This window comes from Colletotrichum karsti (assembly GCF_011947395.1).
Source record: "Colletotrichum karsti strain CkLH20 chromosome Unknown Scaffold14, whole genome shotgun sequence".
Lineage (NCBI taxonomy): Eukaryota > Fungi > Ascomycota > Sordariomycetes > Glomerellales > Glomerellaceae > Colletotrichum > Colletotrichum karsti.
Genome location: NW_024065914.1, coordinates 359,161 through 385,046, shown reverse-complemented (window position 1 = coordinate 385,046; position 25,886 = coordinate 359,161). Strand labels below are relative to the sequence as shown.

General features: G+C 55.4%; 6 protein-coding genes across 6 annotated transcripts; 3 read left to right on the top strand and 3 right to left on the bottom strand.

The window, feature by feature from the left end:
• Nucleotides 1-4,607: 4,607 nt before the first annotated feature.
• Nucleotides 4,608-7,447, top strand: CkaCkLH20_05061 (rho GTPase activator; the record flags this gene model as incomplete). The annotated part of the gene is made up of 2 exons (XM_038887780.1): nt 4,608-5,247; nt 5,301-7,447. The coding sequence occupies 2 exons, from the start codon at nt 4,608-4,610 to the stop codon at nt 7,445-7,447; spliced, it is 2,787 nt and encodes a 928-aa protein (XP_038746822.1).
• A 590-nt stretch (nt 7,448-8,037) lies between these two features.
• Nucleotides 8,038-10,335, bottom strand: CkaCkLH20_05060 (uncharacterized protein; the record flags this gene model as incomplete). Its single annotated transcript, XM_038887779.1, has 1 exon — nt 8,038-10,335. The coding sequence occupies one exon, from the start codon at nt 10,333-10,335 to the stop codon at nt 8,038-8,040; it is 2,298 nt and encodes a 765-aa protein (XP_038746821.1).
• An 834-nt stretch (nt 10,336-11,169) lies between these two features.
• CkaCkLH20_05059 (uncharacterized protein) lies at nt 11,170-16,782 on the top strand (the record flags this gene model as incomplete). Its single annotated transcript, XM_038887778.1, has 4 exons — nt 11,170-11,240; nt 11,299-12,211; nt 12,258-15,377; nt 15,424-16,782. The coding sequence occupies 4 exons, from the start codon at nt 11,170-11,172 to the stop codon at nt 16,780-16,782; spliced, it is 5,463 nt and encodes a 1,820-aa protein (XP_038746820.1).
• A 629-nt stretch (nt 16,783-17,411) lies between these two features.
• CkaCkLH20_05058 (mitochondrial intermembrane space translocase subunit) lies at nt 17,412-17,993 on the bottom strand (the record flags this gene model as incomplete). The annotated part of the gene is made up of 3 exons (XM_038887777.1): nt 17,412-17,603; nt 17,684-17,766; nt 17,828-17,993. The coding sequence occupies 3 exons, from the start codon at nt 17,991-17,993 to the stop codon at nt 17,412-17,414; spliced, it is 441 nt and encodes a 146-aa protein (XP_038746819.1).
• A 617-nt stretch (nt 17,994-18,610) lies between these two features.
• Nucleotides 18,611-19,815, top strand: CkaCkLH20_05057 (uncharacterized protein; the record flags this gene model as incomplete). Its single annotated transcript, XM_038887776.1, has 3 exons — nt 18,611-19,241; nt 19,290-19,361; nt 19,433-19,815. 3 exons carry the CDS (start codon nt 18,611-18,613, stop codon nt 19,813-19,815), a joined length of 1,086 nt encoding a protein of 361 aa, XP_038746818.1.
• Nucleotides 19,816-23,594: 3,779 nt separating this feature from the next.
• On the bottom strand, nt 23,595-24,882 carry CkaCkLH20_05056 (guanine nucleotide-binding protein alpha-1 subunit; the record flags this gene model as incomplete). Its single annotated transcript, XM_038887775.1, has 4 exons — nt 23,595-23,638; nt 23,710-24,266; nt 24,316-24,658; nt 24,765-24,882. The coding sequence occupies 4 exons, from the start codon at nt 24,880-24,882 to the stop codon at nt 23,595-23,597; spliced, it is 1,062 nt and encodes a 353-aa protein (XP_038746817.1).
• Nucleotides 24,883-25,886: the final 1,004 nt, after the last annotated feature.

Sequence of the window (25,886 nt, the reverse complement as noted above, 5' to 3'; positions counted from 1 at the left end):
GGAGAACCAACGACGTCGATTGAGAGGCATGGCGAACACCGGTACATTTCATCCGGCAGAAGGCTTAGCTCGGGGTTGGACCAAAGATCGACAGCAGCTTTTGCCCTTTTCGAGGTTGGGGCTTAGGCCGGGCCAGGGAAGAGAGTGCGACCTGGGACCAAGATGTGACGAGACGGTCCTCATCAGGCGAAAGAAGAACCCAGATAGAGACAGAAATGATGTATTGATGTGGTGATAGTAGCATCGACCGAGCTGAGCAGGGTCGATCAAGGCAGGTCTGAGATTCGTTCGACACGGGCGGCGAGAAGGTCCACCGGCCGAAAGCAGGGTAAGGTACGCGGAAGTGAAGCAGGATCCAAAGTCCGATATGTGGAAGCATCGAACAAAGGAACAGTGATCAGTTCTGTCGTAAGTCGGCGGGTGAGACGGTGGGCTGAATGAAATGAAACATTGAGGGCGATGAATCGACAAATCGGTTTTTGATGATGTAGGAGGCACGTCGTTGTTGTATTTGGAGATGGGAATATTGAATGTTGCATGATGCGGCTGGGGTTGCGAACGAGACTTCCCGACATTGGAGAATAGGAAATAGGCAAAATAAATTGCTTACTGGCCTGAAGGAGCGGAAGTCGCGTGCCAGTTGGTACTTTTTGCTTTCTTTTTTTGCGGTTGCAGTGGGAGGGAAATGATCGAGAAGGAAGGAAGACCCGGGGTGCGTCTGTCAGTTGCCGTTGGATTGGATTGGACGAGGCAGGCAGATGCCAATGCAGGTACCTCGGCGGCGCATTTGCCTGGCTCTGAAATTTAGCTGGTGGTTGTCACTGAGTTGTCCATAGCATGTTTGTCGGCTCGAGCATTTCCGGGCTGACTTCTTGGACTTTGGACCGACGCGGGCTTCCAGCGGGATGTGGGTTTGTGGGAGATGAGCATGGTGAATTCGAGATCTCTGGATCACGGCACGAAGACGGCGGCTTGGGAGGGAGCAGCACAGGACAGCGAAGCTAACACGAGTCTCGACTCCAGCATTTGGACAGGCATTGACGGCGGACGGGTGTAATTTAATAAGACGGACTTCTTGATTCGACGCTTGGCCTTGAATGGTTTCCAATGGTTTGCTGCACACAGGATGACGACGGGAGATTGCTCCCTGCGACTGTGTTTGTTTTGCTTCTCATATTTGTTTATTGTTGGATGTCGAGTGTTTTCTTTTGTTTACTGCGTCCAGTAGTTCTGTTGTATTTCCGGGAGCCCCAAGCTCCAGCCTCGGGAGCTCGCAAAACGGGCAATGACCATGACCATGGATGAACCATCTTCAGCCACCTTTCTCTGGAGGCTGTGACCAGGAGCTGAGCCCGAACTTGACTCGTGAGACTTTTGACGACGTCGGTCAAGTCGTCGGAGGAGAGCTCAAGAGGGGAAGAGGGGCCTTGTCGGCATCGGAGGTTGGACGTGATGCAGATGACAGACTGGTAAGCATCCAACGAGACGCACAGCAAGCAGCACAACAGCATGCAACAACGGCTTGTAAAATGCAATAACACGATGGCGATGTTCACTCTGGCAGTACAGTACAGACGGGAGTCAGAGTACCCGTATCCGCAGTGACTGCCCTGAGTGGCTAAGTGGCCACACCTTATTCTCCTTCCTTGCCGTGCCGCGTGAAAAATCTCTGCCCGTGATGGACGTGGAGTAGCATGGAGCATGGAGCACGGGAAAGCCATTGCCATCTCTCTAAAAATTGTTTATTGATTCAAAAATCCTACTGATGGCCCCACGTCTCTGGTCAGTCCAGCGAGTTGAGTGTGTGGTCATTTTGTAGCGGCAGGGCCACCCCTTCCTGTCTCTGGGCCCTACCCTTTCCTCGTTAGGCTCCTTCCCTCTTCTGACTTCCCCCAGAACCCAGGAGGCCCAGGTGGCCCAGGCGAATTCCCATTCGATCCTTCCTGGCGTTGACCCACAAAGCCAAAATGTTCAAGCACCGGCAGGGGAGGTGCGAAGGAACCTGCAAGTTCGTGCCTGCCTAAGGTATCGCATCAAGGTGCCTTCCTCACTTCTCGGTGTAATACAGCACCTTTGAAAGTAAAAGTGAGGTTATTCAGCGGTGACCTGAGCCTCAGTTTTGAACAAATGTTGGAGTACATGCGCCTCAACTGCTCCCAAGTATCTTCTCCGCTGGCCGCAGCGTGTGAGTGACTCGACGCACAAGTCATCAACCCATCCCATCTCTCCCGAATCACCCCGTTGCCCGCCGCCCGTCTTAGCATGCCCCTCCCCTCCTCGCAGGGCAAGGGCAGTCCACTGTTCCGTTCCGCAGACCGCCCAAGGACCGGCAGTGACCAGGGCGGCACTCGAACAGAGCCAGTGACAGCCCGGCAACAAACTTGAACGTCCCACGTCCCACGTAACTGCGCAGCAGTAGCACACTTTGTTTGCTGCAGCTACAGAGTCGAGACTCGTCCCTCTCTCCACTCGGGAGGGCCTGGGCTGCACTCTTGGACCTCACGGTAAAATGGGAAAACTGCTAGTTTCCACATCCGCTCCCACTCTCCGTTCCCTGAGCCCTCGTTGCCCTCACTCACTCACACTGCAGTCTCACTCTCAGAAGTTCGGTCCTCACTGAGAGCGCCCAAGAGAGTGTGAGTGTGTCTTCTCGCCCTCAATACTTTACCAGGCCAGCCCTGCCCTGTGCCCTGGCCCTCCCGCCGGGATAAGGGCAAGATACCGTGGTCTTCCCTGCTGCGGTTTAGGCCCTGAGAATGAGAACGAGAAACTGGAGTCTTGAATGCTGGCAATGGCACGGGATGGGGATTCGCTACGCATTTTCTGAGCCAGCCACCGTGACTGGATCGCCATCTCGTCCACCGGCACCGGCACCCCTCATGCTCATGCTCATCCTCGCTTTCGGGGGTCCCTGGGGTTGCCCTACCAGAACACCTGACTGACGACGACCCTGTCGAGACAAGGGACTCTGAAGACTCTTGAGGTCATTCGTCCCGTATTGCTTGTTGGGCCTATTGTCGCCCCTGTGGTGTGTACTGGTGCTGTTTGATGGCACTGCTTCTGTCGTCAAAGTGGTTTGGATGTGGTGCTTCTGTACAGATAACCGTGTCCCATCCAACATCATAGAACAGACATGCATGGCAGGACATGGCATCAAGCAAACACCAGATGATATACTGGATGGCCCTGATATTGCATAACTCGTTTTAGTTGTTCGCACTCACCTGCTCTATCATATCTTGCAGATTTACTTGGGGGAATCAATATGAGATACTCCCATATCAAGTCAACCTGCACCTGCAGAGAAAGGTTCAATAAAAACAAAAGGGGAAATGGTCTGGACTCGTTATTAGCACTCTAGCACATCAGTGACGACAACTCGCACCACACACATTGTACACCACCTCGTTTATAATTAACTTGCACTTCACATTGCCTAACATTACTTTGCAGCACCTTGCATCTCCCCTCCAGACCCCAACCCAACAGCCAGTCACCTTACCTCGCCTTAAGCACACGGGCACCTGCGCCCGGCCTGGACCTTGACCCTTACCTGGACCTGGACTTTGCTCACTGGCTGCATTGGCATTCCATGGCTTTACTAGCAAATACCTAGAATTGGATCACATCTGTACCAGCAACCACTGCAGCAACCAGCACCACCAGCTCCAGCTCCAGCTCCAGCGTCCCCCTCTGCCGCTTTCTCATCTGCTTCGACCTCTTGCTGCCGACCGTTCACCTCGCCTAGGTACCTACCTACCTCACCTACTGATACCTTACTCACACCTTCCCACTCGCTTACCTTACCGGGCTCCTATACCTTATTCTTCGCCTTCACCCTTCTTTTTACGACCTCGCCTCAAACTCTCCCCCAAAAATACTGCATCACTTTTCCTCGTCATTTTCGCGGACAATTCTTTCTCGCGAGGACTCCAAAAGCTGTCCCGTCGCGCGTATCAATCGGAAACGTCACTCGCTTTCATCTCACTCGATCGTTGAAATCCCACTAAAAGCGCAGCTCTTGTCTTACCGACATCCGCCGCACCCCCCATTCACCAGCTCCGCATCATCGTCGCCTGCCACTCACTGCCTCTGGCCAGCGTCACCTGGACTACCACCACCTACTCTACCTCTTCAGACGCTCTTTCGTCATTCGCTTCCCCCCTTTTTGTTCGGGCTACCGTCAGAACTTCCTCCATGACACCAACACTACGGTAGAAAAAACATAAGGTGGAAATCCCAGATCGCTGCTGGACTGCTGCTCTATTCGACAAAGGAAGATTCGCGCGCCAAAACAACCCCACGTCCAATTACCGCCTGCGCGTCGCAACCCATCCTAGCGCATGTTCACACCCAATACCTTCCCAGCAACCTAACCCAGTGCAAAACACCACCAAGCGACAAGGCGAGCCGACCGACCGACCGACTACATCTCCAGGCGAAACTGGCTCCGGCGACCCTACCCACGATCGCTGGATTTCAATCCTCCGCTCATTTTCCGTCGCCACTATAGACGTCCTTCGTCCATCTTCATTCACCACGACCGCAATACAGACGCTGCTTCAAGACGATAATCGAGCTCCGACCACCTGCGCCCCGTCATTGCGATGACGTCCGCCGCCGCCGCCGCCCCAAACCAGGCTTTCCAGCCTTCGAGCACCTCGACCGCGACCGCCGGACCCTCGACCCCGAACAAGAGAGATCTGAAATCGTGGTGGAAGGGCTTCAAGTTGCCCTCAAAGCATCAGGAACACCATGGTAGACACCCTTCTACTTTCGCATCGCAACTTTCGCCCCCAGTCCAGCCCCTCTTCAGTGAAGATGTCGACGACAAGATGGATACATCGCCCATCCCGCTCAGTCGTGTCCTTGTATTACAAGACGCATACATTATTGAGCCAGTCGATCCTCTTCCGCCCAGATTCGTCGCTTCAAGTGATGCGACGCCTCCTCCCACCACCTCCTCCCGCCTGGCAGGCGCGATGTACAGGATGTCCCTGTCCATCACCCAGCCTGTGCGCCAATGTGCCAAGCGGATCCGCGCAGCTATGACTACGTCTTTTACTACAGAAGCTAAGCGATCTACAGTAGAAAACCGACCCCACGGCATCTTTGGCGTTCCTCTTCGCCAGAGCATCACCTACGCCAATGTCGCGATTTCGCTCGTAGACGAGAACGGAAAGAGTTACATTTATGGCTACGTACCGATCGTCGTCGCCAAGTGCGGCGTATTCTTGAAGGAGAAGGGTGAGTGCGCGCGATTTACACAAAACAACGCCTTGAGCTCACCTGTACTGCAGCAACGACGGTGGAGGGCATTTTCCGCCTGAGTGGCTCCGAGAAGCGCATTAAGGAACTGAAACAGATTTTTGATTCCCCTGATCGCTACGGAAAGGGCTTGGTGTGGGACAACTACACTGTTCACGACGCAGCCAACGTCCTTCGACGATATCTCAACGACCTTCCCGAGCCTGTTGTGCCCCTGGACTTGTACGAGAAGTTCAGAGAGCCTCTGCGCGGCGCTACGAGGCAAGCGGTCGGCGATGCTGAGGGTCCCCAGTTCATCGAAAACTTCGACGAGCAGGCCGCGATCGCCAAGTACCAGAAGCTCATCACAGAGTTGCCGCCATTGAACCGCCAGCTGCTCCTCTACATCCTGGACTTGCTGGCTGTTTTCGCTGCTAAATCGGAGGAGAACAGGATGAACTCCCAGAACCTTGCGGCCATCTTCCAGCCCGGAATGCTTTCGCACCCCCAGCACGCAATGGCCCCCGAGGAATATCGTCTTAACCAGCATGTTCTCATTTTTCTGATCGAGAACCAGGATCACTTCTTGATCGGCATGCAAGGCACGGCCACTGACGAGAAGACAAAGCAGCTGATCGAGAAGGGTACGCCCCCACCTGCGAGTGGGCCAATCACCCCCAACCCGAACAGGAAGTCGGGTCTGGGTCGGTCTGCTTCCAACGCGAGCGCGGGCGCCGAGAGCGTAAGGAAAGACGGCATGCTTCGCAGGAATCGATCGACGTCTTCGCGACACTCACATCACGATGGCTCGACGACGCCGAACAGCCCCGCGCTCGCACCGACCCCTAACAGCGGCCTTGGTAGGAGCAACACGGTCCCTTCCAAAAGATCCCCAGCTCTCCAGGGTGGCCGATTCAGGCGTGACGCATCCCCCATCCCGGGATCGTCCCCGAGGGAGCCCATGATCCCGTCAACGACAGAGGAGCTTGCCGAGGTACCCGATCAGTCTCCATCAGCCTCTACCATCTCCCCTGCGCCCGCCGCGATTGGCACGTCCACCTTGGCTCCCAACCCTACCGGTACGGCAGGAAGGAGTCAGGAAAGGCTACTTGATCCGAACGAGGCCACGACGCCGGTCAAGGAGAGGACTCTTCCCAGCATCTTCCAAAGATCCCCAACTGGAGAAGGCGAGAAGAGGCAACCCAATAAGCTCAAGAAGAAGCGGATACCAGGAAGCTTGAACCCTAGCGCGCAAAGTTCCGCCGCGTCTTTGCCAGGTACGCACTCTGCCGCAGTTTCGCCCAACGTCGAGGCCCCGAATCCTCTGGAGCAGGTGGGCGGTCCAATCCCCGAGCATGATACCCTGCCCATCAGAGAGAAATCCTCTGCTGGGGACACACCATCGGAACCCACTCCGCGTGCTTCTCAAGTCCCTTCAACCAACACCCTGCACCCAGAGCAAACCCTCAAGGGAAAGAAGTCACCACCAACGTCCCTTCACTCATCCTTCAATGAAGGTTCTGACATTGATCAGACTGAAGAGTCCATCATGACGACGTCGGCGGAAGCGATAGACCAAGAAAAAGACAAGAAAAGGAGATGGAGACTGTCCCGTCAGAAGAACGACGGCCATCCGTCGGTGACGTCGCCTCGCTTGGCATTCGGATCCAACGACAACGCTGATGTCAGCGTTACCTCGATTGGCAGCAGTGGGTATAAGCCACGCAAGAGCTTCACTGGTGAAAGCTCCGAACAAGGCATGCATAACTCAGATAGTCACGAGTCCGGCAGAGATAAGGATGGCAAGGACGATTCTAAGGGCCCTATCGGTTGGATTAGGAACAAATACCGAGAGGCCAAGGAGAGTGCCGAACAAAGGCGAAACAAGTCGCCGCCGGCAGATAGGCAGTCCTCTTTGGGCGGCTCTAGCATTATGTCAGGTCGAGGCAAGAGCTTGGATATCCGAAGGGAGCCGGAGGAGAAGGCACAGCATCCGGCTCTGCCGTCATCTCCGCCTCAAGCGCCGGTATCTCAACCGCCGCCGATTCCAGCGTCTACGCAGTCCCAAACTGCTCACCCTCAGCCCGCCCAGCAGACAGCTCAACCACAGGCCGCGCCCCAGGTTTCTCAGCCGCAGCAAGCTCAGGCCTCGGAATCACAAACGGCTCAACCACAACCCCAAGCCGAGGAATCACGGTAGTTACGACGACATTCGAATATCGAACATGATGAAATGGATTGGTGTTTTGGCAAGTCTGGGGTCTTTGGACATGATGACGCACGTTAGGGTTTGAAAGAGTAAACAAGAGGTGTAGATGGAACTCTTTACCTTGTTTTTTTTCGATTGTTCGCCTTGATATCATCATACGGAGGTATGCGTGTGAATCATGATGTACGGAGTTGTTCGCTTCTGTGGTTTGGTGTCAGCGAAGCATTGCCCACGGGCTCGCACGCATGAAGGGATCATTGTCAAGTAGGCGTTGTCACATGTAGGCAATTCCCTAACGTTTATGGGATAGGTATTCATGGTCTAGGAAAAGAAAAGACTTTCATATTCTTCGACTTTGGCGCAATCCGTGGTGATGCCTGTAGTGGTGCAGAAGAGTGGTGGCCTGTGTTATAACTGCTTTTCATCGAACGGCGAGGTATGAGTTGGCCTGCGACTATCACATTGACGGCAGACTTGCTTGAAAAGATGGACTCTTAGGTGGTCTATTGCGGAACATAGGCCATTGCTATCGCCGCCCTCATCGCAACTATGTTTTTATTTTCTCCTTCTCCCATGCACCCCTACCTGAAACCCTTCGCGTTCTTCACAAACGTCCTGATCTTCTCCAGACTCTGCTTCCCGTCCTCCTCCACCCCGCTGCTCACGTCGACACCCACGACGCGGCCGCCGTACTCCCCGACGGCCTCGACCGCCTCGACCACGTTGTCCGGGTTCAGGCCGCCCGCCAGGAACACCTGCAGCTCCGGGTCCCGGGCCAGGACGTCCCTGACGCGGGAGACGTCGAGCAGCTTGCCGGAGCCGGCGCCCGAGTCCAGCAGCGGGATCGTGTGGTAGCCGCGCAGGCCCAGGCCGACCGAGTCCGGCTTGAACGCCCGGATCACCGGCACCGGGATCAGGCTCGCCCACTCGATCGGCTCGTTGCCGTGGAGCTGGACGATGTCCAGGTCGAAGCGCTTCTGCTTCTCGAGGACCTCGTCTAGAGGCTGGTTCTGGAAGATGCCCGCGAGTAAGGGGCGGGTGTTTGATAGTCTGGATACTGAGGCTGTGAAGTAGTCCGTGGCCGACTTTGAGGGTATCCTCGGCGTCGCCGCGGCTGCTGCTGGTGGTGTGGGCTTGAACGAGTGGACGGCTTCCGAAATGGCCGCGGCCGTCTCGTCGGATATGCAGCGCTTGGCGCCGGGGACCAGGCAGATGCCGACGAAGTCGGCGCCGGACCGGACGGCCTCGAGGGCGGCCTCGGGCGTCCTCGTGCCGCAGATCTTGACGAAGAGGGGTTGCGTCGGGGCGGGCTCCGGGTCGGCGGCGGTGCCGGAGCACAGTTCCCTGATGAACCTCGTGGTGTCGGGGGCCCTGACGATGGCCTCGCCGACGAGGATGGCGTCGATGCCGTCCTTCTTGCACATCTGGACGTCGGCGTGGCTGTTGATGCCGCTGAGGGCGCAGATGACGGTCTTGTCGTCGACCATGGCGCGCAGCCTGCTCGTTGTGCCCATGTCGACCTCGAAGCTCTCGAGGTTGCGGTTGTTGACGCCGATGGCCTTGGCGCCGAGGCGCAGCGCGGCCGTCATCTCGTCGGCGTTCTGGACCTCGACCAGCGGCTCCATGCCGAGGGAGAGGGAGTAGCGGTACAGCCTCTCGAGAACGTCGGCCTCGAGCATCTTGACGATGAGGAGGACGGTGTCGGCGCCGGCGAGGCGGGCCTCGAGGATCTGGTATTCCTCGAAGATGAACTCCTTGCGCAGGACGGCGGGGCGGTTGGGCATGCCGTCGAGGACGCGGCGGACGGCGCGGAGGTCCTCGATGCTGCCCTTGAACCACTCGGGCTCGGTCAGGACGGAGATGACGCTGGCGCCGGCGAGGGCGTACTTGCGGGCCTGGGTGGGCGCGTTGATGTTGATGTCGAAGACGCCCTTGGAGGGGGAGGCGCGCTTGATCTCGGCCATGAGGGAGACGTCGAAGGGGGTCTGGCGCAGGCGGTCGACGAAGGGGACCTGGGGCGGCGCGGCGTTCAGGTCGTAGGCGGCCTGCAGGTCCGCGGGCCTTTGGGAGGGGATGAGCTTCTGGGCGGCGACGGATTCTTTCCTGTGGGCGTAGATTTGCTGCAGGATGTTGTTCTTCTTGGCCGGGGCGGCGGCGGCTTTGGAACCGCCGTTGCTCGTCGCGGAGCCCTTCTGGAGCTTCGCGTTCTCCTCCCAAGTACCGCCCTGGAGATGCAAGAAGTTGCGGAGCATGGTGCGGCCCTGGGCGGTGAGGATGCTCTCGGGGTGGAACTGGACTCCCTCGATGGTGTACTCCTTGTGACGAACACCTTGAATGATGCCGGGGGATCCATCCGGTGCGGCGACCCAGGAGGTGACCTCGAGACAGCTCGGGAGGGTGACGCGGGTGCCGGCGAGAGAGTGGTATCTCGTGACCGGCAGACCCTGACTGAGGCCGGCGTACACGCCCTTCGCATCATGGGTCAGCGGCGAAGTCTTGCCGTGAAGCCATTCCCCCGCGGACCCAACCTCTCCGCCGTAGACGTCAAAGATGCACTGCTGGCCCATGCATACCCCGAAAATGGGGATCTTGCCGGCGAAGTGCTTGATGGCATCGCGACTAACGCCGGAGTCGGTCTCGGGGTGACCTGGACCGGGGCTGATGATGAGCTGGGTGGGCTTCTTCTCGATGAGTTCTTGGAGGGTGATCTTGTCGTTTCTGAAGACGGTGACGGTGGCGCCCTCGAGGATGAGATATTGGTAGACGTTCCAGGTGAAGGAGTCGTAGTTGTCGATGAGGATGAGGTTGGAGGCCGTCGGGATCGGTGGTGACGGGTCCGGGTGGTGGGGTGAGTGGTCGATGATGTCGAGGGACGGCATCTTGAAGGTTGTGCGCCTCAAGACACTGGCAATTGAGGCAATTGAGACCTCAGCTGTTTTCCACTTGCGTATTTCCGAGGCCCGTGAGTTTTGATTTCGGTGAATGAGAGGTGAGATTAGGTGAAGTGAGTCAACGGGATGGTTTGCAATGTAGGTAGATGAAAAGGCGGTTGAATAGAGTGAAAGGCCGTACAGTACGTCGGAGATCAAACCTTACTGTACATGTAGCGGCAAGAAAGCGGGAGATGACAGTGCGCATTGGGTCCGGAGGCGAGTTACTGATAGCTGCCCCGCCGCTATCGCATCCCGGCTCCCCGGGGCTGCCTATTTAGTCATGTTGGCAAACCCCAGACTGCTTAAGATCGTTGTTCGTACCTTGCAGAAACAGCACTAACATGCGTCCTGCATAGTATTCCTCTTATCAAGCGTGGCTATCTATTACAGTTTTTCATAAATGTCAAAAATTCCACGCTGTTCGTTACCTGAGAATGATTGTTTAGTTTCCTACAACGATGGCGGTAATTCCTCTTGCATCTACCATCCATGGGCACTTGGCATCTGCAGGTTGATCGGTACGTACCGAATGTCACAGAGAACGCGCTAAAACGGAACAGGCTAGATCGGTTTCCCGGAAAAACCAAGGAACTGGAGCTCCCAAAAAAAGTGAGCTCTAGCCAACCACCATCAGAAAGGGCTGCAAAAGCATTCGCGGGTCCAATTGCTTAGGCGCGTCGACCTACTTCTCAACTTGCATCCTAGGCAACCCAGCTCATCGCAGCTCCGCCTGATGCAGCCTGGATCCTGATCGCTTCGCCCAATCGACCCCCCGCGGCAATGGCGAAAGTGGTAGACCGTCTGTATCTTCCTCCGTTGGAGGAATGTCTCAATGGAGACAACATCGTAATGTGGGTATCCTCAATGTTTGTTGACTTTGATGCCCAGCAACTGACCCCCAAAACCCAGCTCCTGGAAGCTTGTCGCGTCTGCGCTGGCCGATAAGAACGACACACGAAGAAAGACCAAAGCTGTCGTACAGTTCCTACAAGACGACTACGTGCGATCCCTCATTAAAGACCCGGCGACCGCCTTTGCGCCGCCCAGCGATGCCACCAAGACCGATTACGAGACCAGGACGGCGGCCATCCACGCTACGCCCCAACCCAACGAGAAGTTTGACGTCAAGGTTATCAAGGAGGATGCGCAATGGTTGAGCAAGAACGCCAAGGTCAACCTCGTCTCGGCACTTCGGGCGACCGTGGTCGAGTTCCAGTCGCGGCCGGCGAGCCATCTCACAGGGCCCCTTTCTACGCAGGATGCTGTCAACTTGCAAGAAGCCGCTGGAATCTCCAACGTCCAGTCGTCCTCCATGGTGCCACTATCCGGTGCGGCGCTGGATGCCGAGACCATTTGGGCAGAGTTCGAGAAGGAAGAGACCAGGCGACAACGGATTTTCCATACATACCTCACGGAAAGGCGCTATTTCCTGATGACCGCCGCCCTGGTCCACGAGAACCTCCTCTACGCGCAGCCGACGACACAGATTGCCGCTGGCGACGGACCATCAACGCCGCCCAGATTACTTGCCGCGGAGGAACGCCCCAAGTACCTTGCCAATCTGCTGACGACCTACCTTCAATTTATTACCGAGTCTGCTGGTCGACTAGCGGAGGGCTTGGGATCCGTGGAGGACAAGAGCTTGCAAGGAGAGGAAGTCGAGATTGAGTGGATGAGGACAATTCTCACCGAAATTGTACATGCCCTGTCGGTTGTCTTCCAAGCTGTCGACGGTAACGGCGATGATTTCGTACCCTGTGGAATTGTCGGACAGTGGTTCTCCCTGATGGATGGCTACGGGTTTTTCACCGGGATCTCTGCGGTAAGTTTGCGAGCTTTCTTCTGTGGATGCCACTAACATTTTGCAGCCGAACGACAACATCGCATCTCTCGTGATGCCCCTGAGATCTCTCATTTCAGCGATATCACTCAAGCTTCTCAATCCTTCACGATCTATTGAATGCTTGTTGGAGGAGGCACCGGAGTATCGCGGCGACGAGGATCCGTATATCACCGCACCATCTGTGCTTGAAACAGTACACAACGCAATTCTGGCGGCCGCGAACGCTGACTGTGAGAGTCAAAGCCCTGTGATATTCGCTTGGACTGTCATCGCTCACCGCATGTTCGTGTCGCATCATGAGCGAATTGAAAAGAGAGATGCTCTGCAGAACCAGCGATCCCAAGAGACGTTCGAGGCCGGTGTGCTTATTCGACCAACAGTTGGCCGCCGGCTCTCTGCTGGTAGCATAGTGTCCCTTGACGGAAAGTCGTTTGACATTTTCCTCACAGGCGCGGGCCTCGACAAGGACATGCAGGTCATAGAGCAGCTTGCAGTAGCTGTCACATCGAACGGGCGAGCTTACGAGGTGGTGTCTGAGATGGCACTGTCCATCGGTGCCTCGAGCGAAGGGGCCTTCTCATCACTCCTAAGCTCTAGGGTACGACTGGCCTTTATCGACTTCCTGAAGGCAACCTACCCTTTCGTGGGATACCAGTCAGACTCAGTGACATCGCTTCTGTCGGTTCTGTCAGCGGGCCAGCAATACTGGGACCTCGCGAAGCCCGCGCTCGCTCCTCCAGACGACATTCTGGCGGAGGTACTCCAGGATGCTACCGTTCTGGAATACTACTTCCATCAGGCACTGAACCGCTATCCCTTCGAGTTCCTGCCTTTCCTCAACATATGCCGTGCTTTGACGAACTGCACAGTTGCCGACGGCCGATCCGATGTTGTGGTTAATCTTCTTCGCAAAGCCCCAACACTCACCTTCATCCTTCCAGACGACTACCAAGAATACGAGCTGGCACAGGAAGAAGATAACACCAACACATTCTGTCTTCTCGAGGATATTCCTCTCTTTACACCTGCGACGGCATGGAATCGCAGAACCCGACTGGACGATGCTTTTAGGATACCCGCAGAAACATACGGACGCTTCGTTACAGACACTGGGCGTGTGGTCCTGATGGAGTATGAACATTCTGCCCTTGCTCTTCTGGGCAAGAGGTTAGAAGTCCAACTTGCGCCAGAGACTTACCGTAGCGAACTGGACGGGTTTCAGCCTGAAGAGACGGCGGAGACGATTGCGCTGTTGTCCACCCTCCTCCGTGCTGAGGTGCTGAAGTCCGAGCAGCAAGGTCTCTCAGGAGAAGACTCCCTCAAGTCTGGGCTGGAGCTATTGGAGGAAATCGGCAAGCACATTTCTGGTAACAAGGACCTCGTCGCTGTTGTATGCGAGACCATGGATGTCTACATGCAAGACGACAAGGCGACGGATGGAGAGGGCATCACGGTGCTCAACTCCTGCGTCCAGTTCCTACACGCAATCTTGCCTCTATGCCCGACTAGAGTATGGTCTTACCTGGCTCGTTGCGAGCTTCTCAACTCCGAAGCTCAAGCTGGTAAACTGGCCAAAATCACGGGAAACCTGGACCTGGTTGGCGATCGCTTCGAATTGCTTCTTTCTGCTGTTCGCCTATTTGGCAGTCTTGTTGACAGTGTTAAGAGTAGCGCCGTTCAACGAAAGTCGGGCAACAAGCTTGTTGGGCGCCAGAAGGTGTCCAATAATGTCTGGCTTGGTGTGTCAGACAAGGTGCTGGGCAAGGTCAGTTTGGCAATTGCCCAAGCAGCTGTAGACGTCTTCGAGACTTCTTCAACCTGGCGATTCTCATCGGAACTGCACCGTACCTTGCTCATTCGCTGGGTCGTTCCTGTCATGGACCGCATCATTTCTCATACCTACGGAATGGGTGACAAGGAGAACTCGGAGACTCTCACGGCATGCTTAGAACCCGCAGCTTCCTACATCATCGATTCCTTCCTTTCGCCATCAACTGGCTCTCTGAGGTTTCAGCCACTCCTTGCTACCCTCGTTAACGGCCTCCAAATCCCCGATTCGACCCTGTACCAAGACAGGCTAGCTTCTGCGCAAGAACAGCTTATCTCAACTCTGAAGTTCACCACGACGCTGCTCCGTGTTGCTAGCTATCTCGAGCGACCATCAGCAACTTTTGAAGATCACCTCTTCAAGACGTCGTCAATTCTCGCGAGGTTGTGCGCGATCTGCGAACAATTCCGGCGACCCTCACTCCTGCTACTAGAGGCACTGGTGCTCAGTGCAGCCAAAGCTAACGACGACCCCCCGTCACTCCTGGGCTATCTCGGTCCCCTATTGTCTCGGTCTTTCATTCAGGTGCTGTCACGACTTGACAAACCATTCCTCGTCAGTGTGGATGTGCAAACAACATGGAAATTCTTTTCGACAATTGTGCAAAACCGTCAGACGTGGCTCTCGAACTGCTTACTGACTGGCAAGACACCGAGAGATGCCCAGAAGGGTGGAAAGAAGGACCCCTTGTCCACGCCCCACTCGGTTCTTGCGACCGCGTTTACGAAGCTCAGGAAGATCAAGGAGCTGGAGATCTCCGAAGCTCTCCGCATCCTCGACTTCGTGGCATCGTCTCAGAACCACTGGCCGTGGACCATCTTCACAATGCAGAAAGACACGGCCTTCTTGGACGCGTTGCGTCTGTACGTCAAGGACCTGAGCAGCTTCACAGTCACAAGCAAAACAGACGCTGTCAAGGCTGCCATTGACGCAAAGATGGCGGCGTACATTGCTGAAATCTTTGCCATGCAGCTGTACCATCTTCGTCAAATGGGCGGTGCGGACGCGTTCGCCAAGAGTCTGGTGACAGATCTTGACTACTATCTTCGCGATGGTGTTGAAGTGTCTAGCTACAACAACTCATTGCACACTAATTTTGCAAAGAACTTCACAAGCAAGTACCCAGGGGTTTCACTCGAGGCCTTCAAGCGCACGTCACTGAGGCCCGGCGAGCTCGGGAGAAGCTATTTTTACGATTTGGAGAGTGCAACTGAGATGTTGAGCTTTGACCCCAGCTGGCACGGCCGCCGCAACAGTGGTTTCCGCAACGAAATGGGCATCGCCAACGCCAACCTGTCGCTCGTTGACGCCCAGATTGTAAGTTTACTGTTCGTATGCTAGTTCCTATGCTGATCGTTATTAGTCACTGTTCCATGCTTGGGAATTCCTGTTGCTCGAGCTAAGCAGCAGCCTGCCTGATGACGACACCATCGCCAAGCAGATGCTTCAAGTTGCCCAGCAGTGTCTGGAGGCGAACCGATCCAACCAGGGACCTGAGAATATCTTCATGCGCATCGTAGAGGAGCGCGCTGACCTGGGTCTCCTGCTTGTCCAGCGTCTCGTCGGCCGTCCCATCTCATCTCATGATGTCAACCAGCTCTTGGGGACGCTGTTCACCATCGTGCAAGGTGTCGAGGAGCCGTTCAACCCGGAATCAATCTCGTACTACCGCACCATGTTGAAGACCATCTACGTCACCTTGCGCGCCTACAGTGCAGCCGAGAAGAAGTCTCTTGGAGCTTCGAAGAACGGGGGTGATGGGTACTCCGTCACTCTGACCCAAACCATTCTGAATCTCTTGGACAGGGTCGTTGCAAAGGGCTTCCGAACTCTCGTCACTCTCGTTCACGACAGCGAGGCTGCTGTCGCTCCCGAAGACTTGGCTCTTCTGACCGCCATCTTGCAAGCTTGCCTGAACATGCCGACCGTCGACCAGTGCCAGACCCAGATTATGAACATCATGGCGTCTTACGATGCTATGCATGCGGCGACATCACTTTTCTCGTGGGCTGATAAGCTTGCCGTGAATGGCGATCCTATCTACGGCGAGCTCAGTCTACTGTTTCTTTTGGAATTGTCGACACTGCCAGCAGTCGCGGAACAGATGGCATGCGACGGGTTATTGAGTCATTTGACGTCAGCGGGTATCACCAATTTCATGCGGCGCGGCAACATCTCTCCTTTCTCGGAAGCTGTTGGACCTCAAAGATGCTACAGCGTGTGGGTTAAGGGTGTACTGCCCCTGCTGCTCAATCTTCTCACCGCGCTGGGCGGCACCGTCGCTCCGGAGATCGCATACGTCTTGAACCAATTCCCACTCTTGCTCAAGTCAAGTGTCGATCGGTTCGAGGCTCCGGGTGCGAGCCGGACCGCATCAAGAGAGGCACCACACTACGTGACGCTTCTTGCTGTTTCAGAGATTCACTCGCTCGCCCTCTTGACGAGAGTCGTCGCCGCTCTTCGATCTGCCAACAATCGCGACATCCCCGAGGTCCAATGGGATGCGGCCTCGCTGCTCGAGAATCTAGACTTCTGGCTCTCAAGCCGCAAGTTGCTCCGCGACAGACTCCTGCCTTTGGGTCAGCGCGAGGTTGAGTGGAAGGGAACCAAGACCGGCGCTTCTGGTGACAATGGACAGCCCGAGAACCTACTCGAAAGCAAGGTTCTATCGCAATTGGAGGCGGTCAGGGACGTGTTGAGCGAAGACTTGGAGGAAGCTTAATGGAGACATACAGCGTTGTCATGAATGGGGGGGCTACCCAGCCAAGGGAATGAATTGGAGGGGCTAAGATCATAAAACAGGCTGGCGTTGATGTGTACAGGATGAACGTGTACATTTTCCAGCTAAAACATACTTGCTGGTTCTCATTTGGTGTAGAATTAAACCAGCGGATACCCCAGCTCCTGGGAACAAGACTCATTTTACGCAGATCACGTTTGCAATCGTGACATGAGCACAGAGACGTGATGTTGTTTGGAGTAGGATTTCTTTTTCGTTTCCCCAACATATTGTGGTGTCCTTTACACCCGCAAATGCCATGCCACGTCTATCGACCGTCCTTACAAATATTATACAGAAAACCTCCATCGCGGGTGCCAATATCCACCAAAATGAAGGCAACCCTTCGGTGTTGTTTGCCAGGTCCACACAAGACTCACTCGCGTTGGCGGTCTCGCATCCCACAGGGCCTCCAGCCTTTCTCGGGTCGTTGTGCTGGATAGTATTACACATGCGTGCTCTTCTCAGCTCGCCCAACATAACATCCACATCTGGAATATCTTCCATTTCTTCTGTGTTTTTTTTTACATCTTCTCCCTTAGGTGGTCATAATCATCCCTGTCCCAGAGCGTTTACTGGTTCTGCTGCATCTGGGCCGTCATCTGGGCGTTGTGCTCCTGGAAGCGCTCGCTCAGGCGCTGCTGGGAGAACATCTGCTTCTGGACGCAGCGGGAGATGCAGCCGGTCTCGCGGGAAGAGAGGGACTTTGAGGTGAAGTCGTCGATGCAGGAGACGAAGCAGTGGTCGACGAGGTTGCCGAAGAGCTGATCGCGGGGGGTCTCAATGTCAGCGTAGTTCGTTTCCTTCGAGGGAGCCGGCGCATCCAAGAGGTGTCTAAACTCACGTTCATAAACTCCTTGACCTGGCGCTTCTGCAGTCTCTGCTGGAGCTGAGCCTCCTCGGTCTTGGTAAGGCTGGTGAAGGATGCTCGTTAGCCCGATTTTCCTCTCATAATTTTGCGATCCCCCTGGCTAGAGATTGAACATACGCGTCCATTGTGGTTTGTGGTTGGGAAGGTTCGATCGGGTGTCTTCGAGAATCGGAGGCTGTCGTGAGGTTTGTTGATGGCGGGAGATATGTTGCTGGACGATGACGATGAAATTTCTTTGGAGATCGACTTTCGGGACCGGGACTGCACTTTGCTGCTCCAGCATGCGCGACTGCAAGAAAGCTTGCTTTCCCCAGTTTTTGGTGTTGACCAATCACTGGCGAGATTTGTGGTGTTGATGGAGTTGCGATAACGATAGGCCTTTATCGAGACTTGAGATGCTGTTGCGGTGATGTCAGCCCGGTTAAATGCATTCTGAGTTGGGTAGAGTTTCGTTGTGCCTACCTACCATAACATTGTTATCACTATTTCACATGTTCTTGTCCACATGGCCCTGAGCCTATTGATATGCATCTCATTTGGTTAGTCCTATTAGATATTCTGGAAAGGAGACACTCAGAACAAAATCAAGAGTATACCAAAGTCGCACCTGCAATGCACCTTACCTAAGCAAGTGTCTAAGTGAACTTCTGGACCGTGCTGCCACACCTTTGCGAGTGGGACCGAACATCAGCAACCAACAGCTTCTCCCGCCTCAACCAACAGAGCTTTCGCAACGACCCCCAACTCCTCCTCACCACCACCACCATTATTCCAGCCGTCAACAGCTGCCCACTTCCAACGCCACACATCATCGCCAGCCCAGTTGCCGGCACTATCTTCGTGGTTCATATCGCAGACAGGAGCTCCTAGCGGCGCCTTGTCTTCTCCCCGAGATACCCCATGAGTGCCCGAGGCGGAAGCCGACCACCTCCTCGAGGCCGTCCAAACAAGGTGACAAAGGCCGCCGCCACCACCGCGGGCCTCAAGCGGGACCCCGTGGCTCTCGCCCGAGCCAGCGCCGTTGCCGCCCGACACTCCTCCTCCGTCGTCGACCACCAGCTCGAGCAGCTCGCTCACGATGCAGAGGCCGAGGCCGAACACGAAGATGACGACGAGATAACCGCTCCGCAGCCCCACCACACATCCCAACAGCACCAGCAGCATCATCAACAACAGCAACATCACCACCAGAACCCCTTCGACCTCGCCGCCGCCGGTATCCTGGCCAACGGCCCTCCTCCCCCCGACGCCGACATACATCCCGACCTGCACGGCTTACCGCCTCAGTTTGCTATGGAGGCTCCCATGGGCAGCCACGGAGGTGGCATGAACCGGACGGCCGAGGACTTCGCCTCCGAGAGCGGCTACGGCCAGCTCGTTATCGACAGCGCCCTCGCTAAGCGGTTGGCGAACAACGAGGGTCAACGGCTAGCCGTGCAGCGACGTCAAGACCAGAGCCTCAACTTGAAGCGACGCAGCAATGTCGAGGCCCTTCTCGCACACGTTTCTGGCCAGGAAGCCCACAGCCCTTGTAAGAGTTGTCACAAAGGATACGGGCCGTGGAATGGTTGCGTAGTAGTGAACGGCCAGATGTGCGGCAGCTGCGCCAACTGTTGGTTCAATGCCAGCGGCTCGCGGTGCTCCTTCCATGGTAAGGACATACGGGACAACCCTAAGCAAAACACGCGGAAAGAGTTAGCCGGCTAACAGACGTTCCCGTAGAAAACAACCTGCCTCAGCACATGCCAGCAATCCAGCTGCAGCCGGTGCCGGTCTCCGCCAATGCTAGCTTCGCCGGCAATGCGCCGATGGCTCCCGGCATGGCCCCCGCAGGCCCCGGCGGGTTCGGGCAGCCAGGCGCCGACGCTTCGGTCGCTGAGCTCGCCAAGGAGATGTTCGACAAGGCCACGGCGGCGATTCGGAGCAACGACCCCCACGTTCGATTCCAGTTCCGCATCGAAACGGCGGCGCGGGAGCTAGCGCAGGCTAGCGCCGAGTATGCCGACTTTCTGACCCAGCAGGGCCTCGACCTGCAACAGCATCCACAAGACGCTGAAGGTTCCGTTCCGGACGCGGCGATGGGAGAGGACGACAACGGCGCTTGAGAAGATCCCCCGCGATCCGCTTCTCCTGATCTTGCAAGTCTGGATTCGGATGCCCTTTTTGGCGATCATGAAGTGTAAATGACCCGATGATCCGACTCTTCGGATGATTGGGTGACAAGCTGGGCACCGACTCGCGGGCTACCAGCGTCTGGCTCCGATAAAGTCGGGCCGGAACGTCTCCCTCTCACGATGCTGTGGATGACAAAGCTTCCCAGTCATCGTCGTACCACTTTACATTTGGGAAGAGGAGGGCTTTGGTGTTCGACTTACTCGCTCCCCCGTGGCGTCTGCGAACACATGGGGAACCAACAGGACCAACGCGAAAACGATCCAATGACGAGAGAAGGGACACAGACACAGACATTCGGGGGGGGGCTTGGGATTCCCTGCACAGCACCAAGCAGGCATACGGCCGGAACAGAATAACAGCAACGGAATTTCATCATAGTGTTTTTACTGGTTGACCTCGTACCTAGGCGCGCACACATACGTATGGCGTGCGCGAGAGCTGGTCTTGACAGCTCCTGTAGACGAGGCTGGTGGGCGTGCGTGCACACAACTTATAGATTGATACCAGGGTTTACTAGCAACTCATTCCCATGTTCATGGACCTCATTCGTTCGTGCAACAGTACAGCTGCAATATATCGTGAATCAGATCTACCGCGCTGGCTGGTTGGACCTGCCTGGTTGTGCTGAATGTCGTTCCTTGGCTGACCGCATCGTTTCAGACCAGCTGCTCGTTCCTCAACCCTGACGACAGTGATCGTATCGCGCCCTGCGTGTCGGCTTCGCCCCAAAGCCTCAGCTGGAGGGCCAGCTAACAGGTCACTCTCCGACAATATTCCGGTCACTTATATACCACGCCGCCGACGATCCGACACCCTCGACTCTCACCTAACCCGCCCGCATCGTCTGGACTCGTTACGAAAAAAGGCCTCCAGTGTCTCATCATACCGCGTCGCCTGCGTCTTCATACTTAGCTGTTCCCGTTCAAGCCCAAAACCTCGAGTCTCGCGTAACACCACCGCCACTGCGTTGGGCAGGCGGTCCGTCTCCTCGGACTCGGCTCCAATATCCCGATTCGAAGAAAAAAAACTCTCCTCACAAGCACAGCACCGGGTTTGCCACGGGGGCAAGAGGGAAGAAGTGGTCGCGGAAAAGCCTATCTTGTCATCATCCCATGATTTACACTCGCGGTGTGCTTGAAGTCAAAAGGGAAGAGGGAGGGGTAGAGAAGGAATGGAAGTCGGGATCCGAGAGTGAGGTAAACCCAGAACTTCAGCCCAAAGAGAGAGATCAACGACACACACTGTCCTCCTCCCCTGTACGCAAGACAAGAGGGGGAGAGGGGGAGAGATGGTCCCCGATGGTCGACGTCGTTTGGTAAACCCCGAAAAAGCCTATTTCGAGCACACCCCTATCATCATCATGTGCCTCTTACAAAGAAAAAAAGTCTTATGACCGAAAATTCAAAGTAACGACTTCGGCGATGGATTAAAACGGGCAAAAATAATTGGTAACTTCACCTACGATGTTGTATGTGTTCCGTTAGACGTGACAATCAGTATGAAACGGTAGGACGATGACCCCACAGACGGCCCTCCATCCAACTCTATCTCAAATCCATCTCCGTCCTTGATTTCCACGGCATCGTCTCCGCCTCTCAGACTCGTCAGCCTGGGAAAATCTGGGAAGAGGATCCGATGTTGCGTTTCCAGAATTCTCCGACGTTGCCTGGAACCAGCAGCACACTGCAACACCGAAATCCTGCCCCCGCATCTCTGCGAAATGAAAGGGGACCTCAAAAATGCAACACAACCAAACTTCGGTACCATCAAATATCAACGTCCCACGAACTTTGGCGCGCCCAATGATGGGATGGGGAATCGGTGGTGGCGCGCGAACGAAATTCGACAGCAGGCAGGTATAATACATCCTGCGACATGTTTGAGAAATTCGTCAGCGGAGACGACGAAGGGGGGCCAAAGAAAAAAAAAAGAAAAAAAGAAACCATACACCCCCATTATCAAACACCCTGTTAATGAATATCAGACGAGAACGACCAACACCAGCAACCAACAACCCCTGCCCATAACACACAACACAGAGAGATCCTTCACACCCGCACCGTGGAAGACGGAGCAAAGTCGATCTGTCACTGGTCACACACACACACAGGCAGACGCTGGGAAAGGCGCAGCCAAAACCATCCAAAACAACTACACCGCGAATCCCTACCGACAATCATCCTTCAGATCACCCTTTCTCGACTTCTTCAACGTCCCGTCTTGCCGTCCTGCCTTGATCGTCAGTAACTTACCGTGTCGTCCCGTCTGGAGTTGCTTGCTGCGCCACCTCCAGGGAAATCAATCTCTAAACACAAGCTCCCTCGCCACCGCTCTTGCCTTACCTTACCTTTGCTTGCTTGCTTGCTATGTGACGTCTTGCCTCTTCCGCCCCGAAGGTGTACCCTTCCCCCGCCCAACAGTGCGCTTCAACACCCGAGTCCGTCTGGCCCGTCCATGTGTGAGCTCGCATGTGCATCTATGTCCGTGTGATCAGGTAGCCTCAACGCCGAACCGTGTCCGCCCCTTTAAACCTTTGAACCCCCCCCCCCCTCCCTCCTCCTTCTCGTCCGTCCGTCCCCCGAGCTTAAAATTCTACTTCAGACCAAAAGCGGGCGCCGGAGAGGCGGGAAAGGGTGAGAGGAAAGTGTGTGTGTGGTGTGTGTTTGCCCGCTTACACAAGCAGGAGGGACCCTTAGGTCATCGACACGGGCAGCAAATCAGAGTCATCCCGAATTCCGCGCCTAACTGATTCGTTCAGCCTTATGCTTGGGTTGCGCGTACATGGGAAGACTAGGTTGGAAATGAAAATGGGAAGACTGGTTGGTGGGGGAGAGACATCGGTATTGCGACGGAAGCGGTGCGGAAGCCGCGAACGGTGTTGGACGGAAGACGGAGACGGACGCCGGTGCCGGACGACCTGAGATGGCGTCAGGTCTGGGCTGGTCTTTTCTTGTCGTGACTAAACGTTCGATCACTCGTACCCGGGCGGTACAGATCTCACTGGTAGATCTGGGGAATAAGAGACATGTTCGTGAAATGTGTAAACGGACTATTGCCACACCCAGCAGAGGCTCCTACATGTGCTTCTCGAAAGCTATATACCGAGAACTTGGGAACACGCGATACAATACAAGCTGTTTGATGGCGAGGTGTGGAATCGTTGCCACCTAATCGGCGCGCAACGTGAGGAATAAGGAGACTTTCGTAATTAAACAGAATATTTAACCACCTTCCATCCATCGGACTCTCTCAAATGCATTCAAGTTCATTGCTTCTTTTCCTCTCGCTATCCATCCGTCCGGGCGTCCGTCTCTCTCTCTCTCTCTCTCTCTCTCCGTCTCCTTCACCATCCGTCAATGGATGGGTTCCTCGTCCCGCCGCGGTCCGTCTACTGCTGTCACAACATCATGTTTGATACAGAGCTACCTCCCCAAGTTTCCCCCTATTCCTGAACGCGGACCAACAAAGCAGAACCAAGAAAGTGTACCGCCTAATCTGTGAGGCAATATACCGGGGGATAGCCGAGGTGTAGGAAGAAAAATACAGTCGCGTAAGTAAGGGAATCTGGGGAAACCGTCGGGTCGCCGTTTCGTCGTCGTCGGGAGGAGAGTGTATTTCATGAGCCAGCCTCCCACGACGCTGTCTGGCTTGGGTCATGCAATTAGAAGTAAAGGGTATTGTTGAAAAAAAGGCAAAACGTTTTGGGTGTTTAAATCAGACCGCACAACCGCAGGTTCTCTTGAATGATGATGTCTGTTTGTTGTGTTAGTCTGGGTCCTTTGTGTGCTTTGTGCTAGTGCCATCCCGGTCTGGGCTAGACTCACCATTCACTGCCGCCATGACGAAGCGGATCTGAGTTGTGTCTGTCGCGCAGGTGAAGTGCGTGTAGATTTGCTTGGTCTCATGCTGGTTCAGGCTGACGAATCGGTTCAGAATGTAGTCGCACGCCGCGGCGTAGTCATCTCCACCCTCATAGTCGGGGAAGTAGTTCTTCATCGGGCTAACGGGGAGCTTCTCCTTGAAACGATCGATCTTGTTGAGGAACAGAATGATGGATGTCTTGATGAACCACCTAGAGTTGCAGATGGAGTCGAACAGGGTCAAAGCTTCTTGCATACGGTTGACAGTCTCGTCCTCGAACAAGAGCTGGTCGTACTCGGAGATGGCGACGAGGAAGAGGATGGTGGTGACATTCTCGAAGCAGTGGATCCACTTCTTTCGCTCTGATCTCTGACCACCGACATCGAACATTCTGTACGTCAGGTCGCCGATGATGAATGTGGTTTCCGTGATACCCGTCGTCTTGACACGCGATCGCAGGACGTCCTGGTCGTTGGGCATGTAGTCGGGGGCAGCGATACGCGCAATGTTATCAAAGTAGCTGGGTTTGTCAGCAAATGGCGCTCACCATCCGAGGACTCGGTACTCACTATCTCGCGGAGTCGTTAAGCTGGTATTCGCGAGAACGCTTGAAGCATTCCTGTACGCCACGGTCCTTCCACAGAGCCTCGATGGCACTTCCAACTTCGGGGGGGAGGACGTCGCCTTCGATCTGAGCGGGTTGCATGAAAATGGTCTGGACGTGGTACTCCATGCGCTGGTCCTCGAGCGGCAGCTCAAGCGACTCCATGGCCTCGAGAATGACGCGCATCGACTGCACGGTGTTGCTGAAGATGATTTCCTTGAAGGATTCCCTCTCGTCGCGCGAGTAGCCACCCTCGTGAATCAGCTTCATCTGCTTCAGGATCGTTGACTTTCCGGATTCACCAGCACCTGCGAAAAGTTAGGAACAATAAACCGAGGATCCCGTGGATAGTCATCGCTTCGAAGCAGCAAGATCCACGGATTGGCGTTCAGGGTTCAGGGTGCGTCGGCTTACCCAGAAGAAGCATCTTGATCTCGTTGCGCTGCATCATCTTGTCCCTCTTCAACTGGTTTTCGATCTCCTCGTTGCGGGCCTTGCCCTCCTTGTCCTCCGTGCTCATACCACAACCCATCTTGGCGATCTGGTGTCGTTGCCGACGTCGGATAGAATAGAATTGATGAGATTAAAGTGATTGGATTCTTGGTCGAATCGGATTGTTGCGTCGTGGGGCCTGAGATGGTTAGACTGTTAGCCGACCATGTCGCGGGTAGGCGTGGTGCCGGCAGCGGACGAAAGAAAACGAGGGAGAGAGGGAGAGAGAGGTGGGCGAGTCGTTTGGGATTGACGGGGCTGGAATGCGAAACGAGCCAGTCGGCGGTGCGGTGAAGGAAGGCGACGGCAACGGCAGAGACGACGACGACGAGGAGCAGGCGAAATGTCGAGGGAGGTTCTGGCAATGGCAATGGCAGTAGCAATGGCGCTGATGTCGAGGGGGTCGGCGAGGACGAGGGAAGGATGTTTCTGGTCGTCTTGTCCTGTCTCTCTTTGGTGTCTCTGGCGTCTCGCCTTCCGAATGGAATGGTCGAATCGTGTATTGGCGGTGGACACGACAATTGCAGGTCGGGGTGTGTGCGTTGCGTGTACGTGTGCGTCCGTCTCTCTCTCCTTCTTTCCCTTATCCCCCGGAGGCTGCATGCAGGATGAAAAGCAGTTGTTGACTTACCTCTTGGTCTGGTGATTGACGATGGAATCAATCAATTGACGAACAAGTCGAGGAAACGCAGCAAACAGGAAAAGAAAAACACGAGCCGTTGGGCGGACGGTGGGAGGATGGGATGGTCGCGACAGGATAGGAAGACCAGGAGCAAGAGAGACGGGAGAGAAAAAAGAGAGGAATGGGTTGGGAGGTGCCTCTAATGTGGAGAGGAGAGATGGGAAAGGGTATGGGTGGATGGAATATGGGCAGGGGTAGGCAGATGGTGCAGGAGCGGATGCAGCAGGTAGCCTGAGGGAGGTAAGTGCAAGCAGCAAGCAGCAGGATGAGGAGGAGGAGGACGGCGGCGGAGGCGAGGAAGAATACACACTGAGAGTGGTGGCAGTTGTCGCCGGGGCGGACAGTGCGCTTCGGGACGAGGT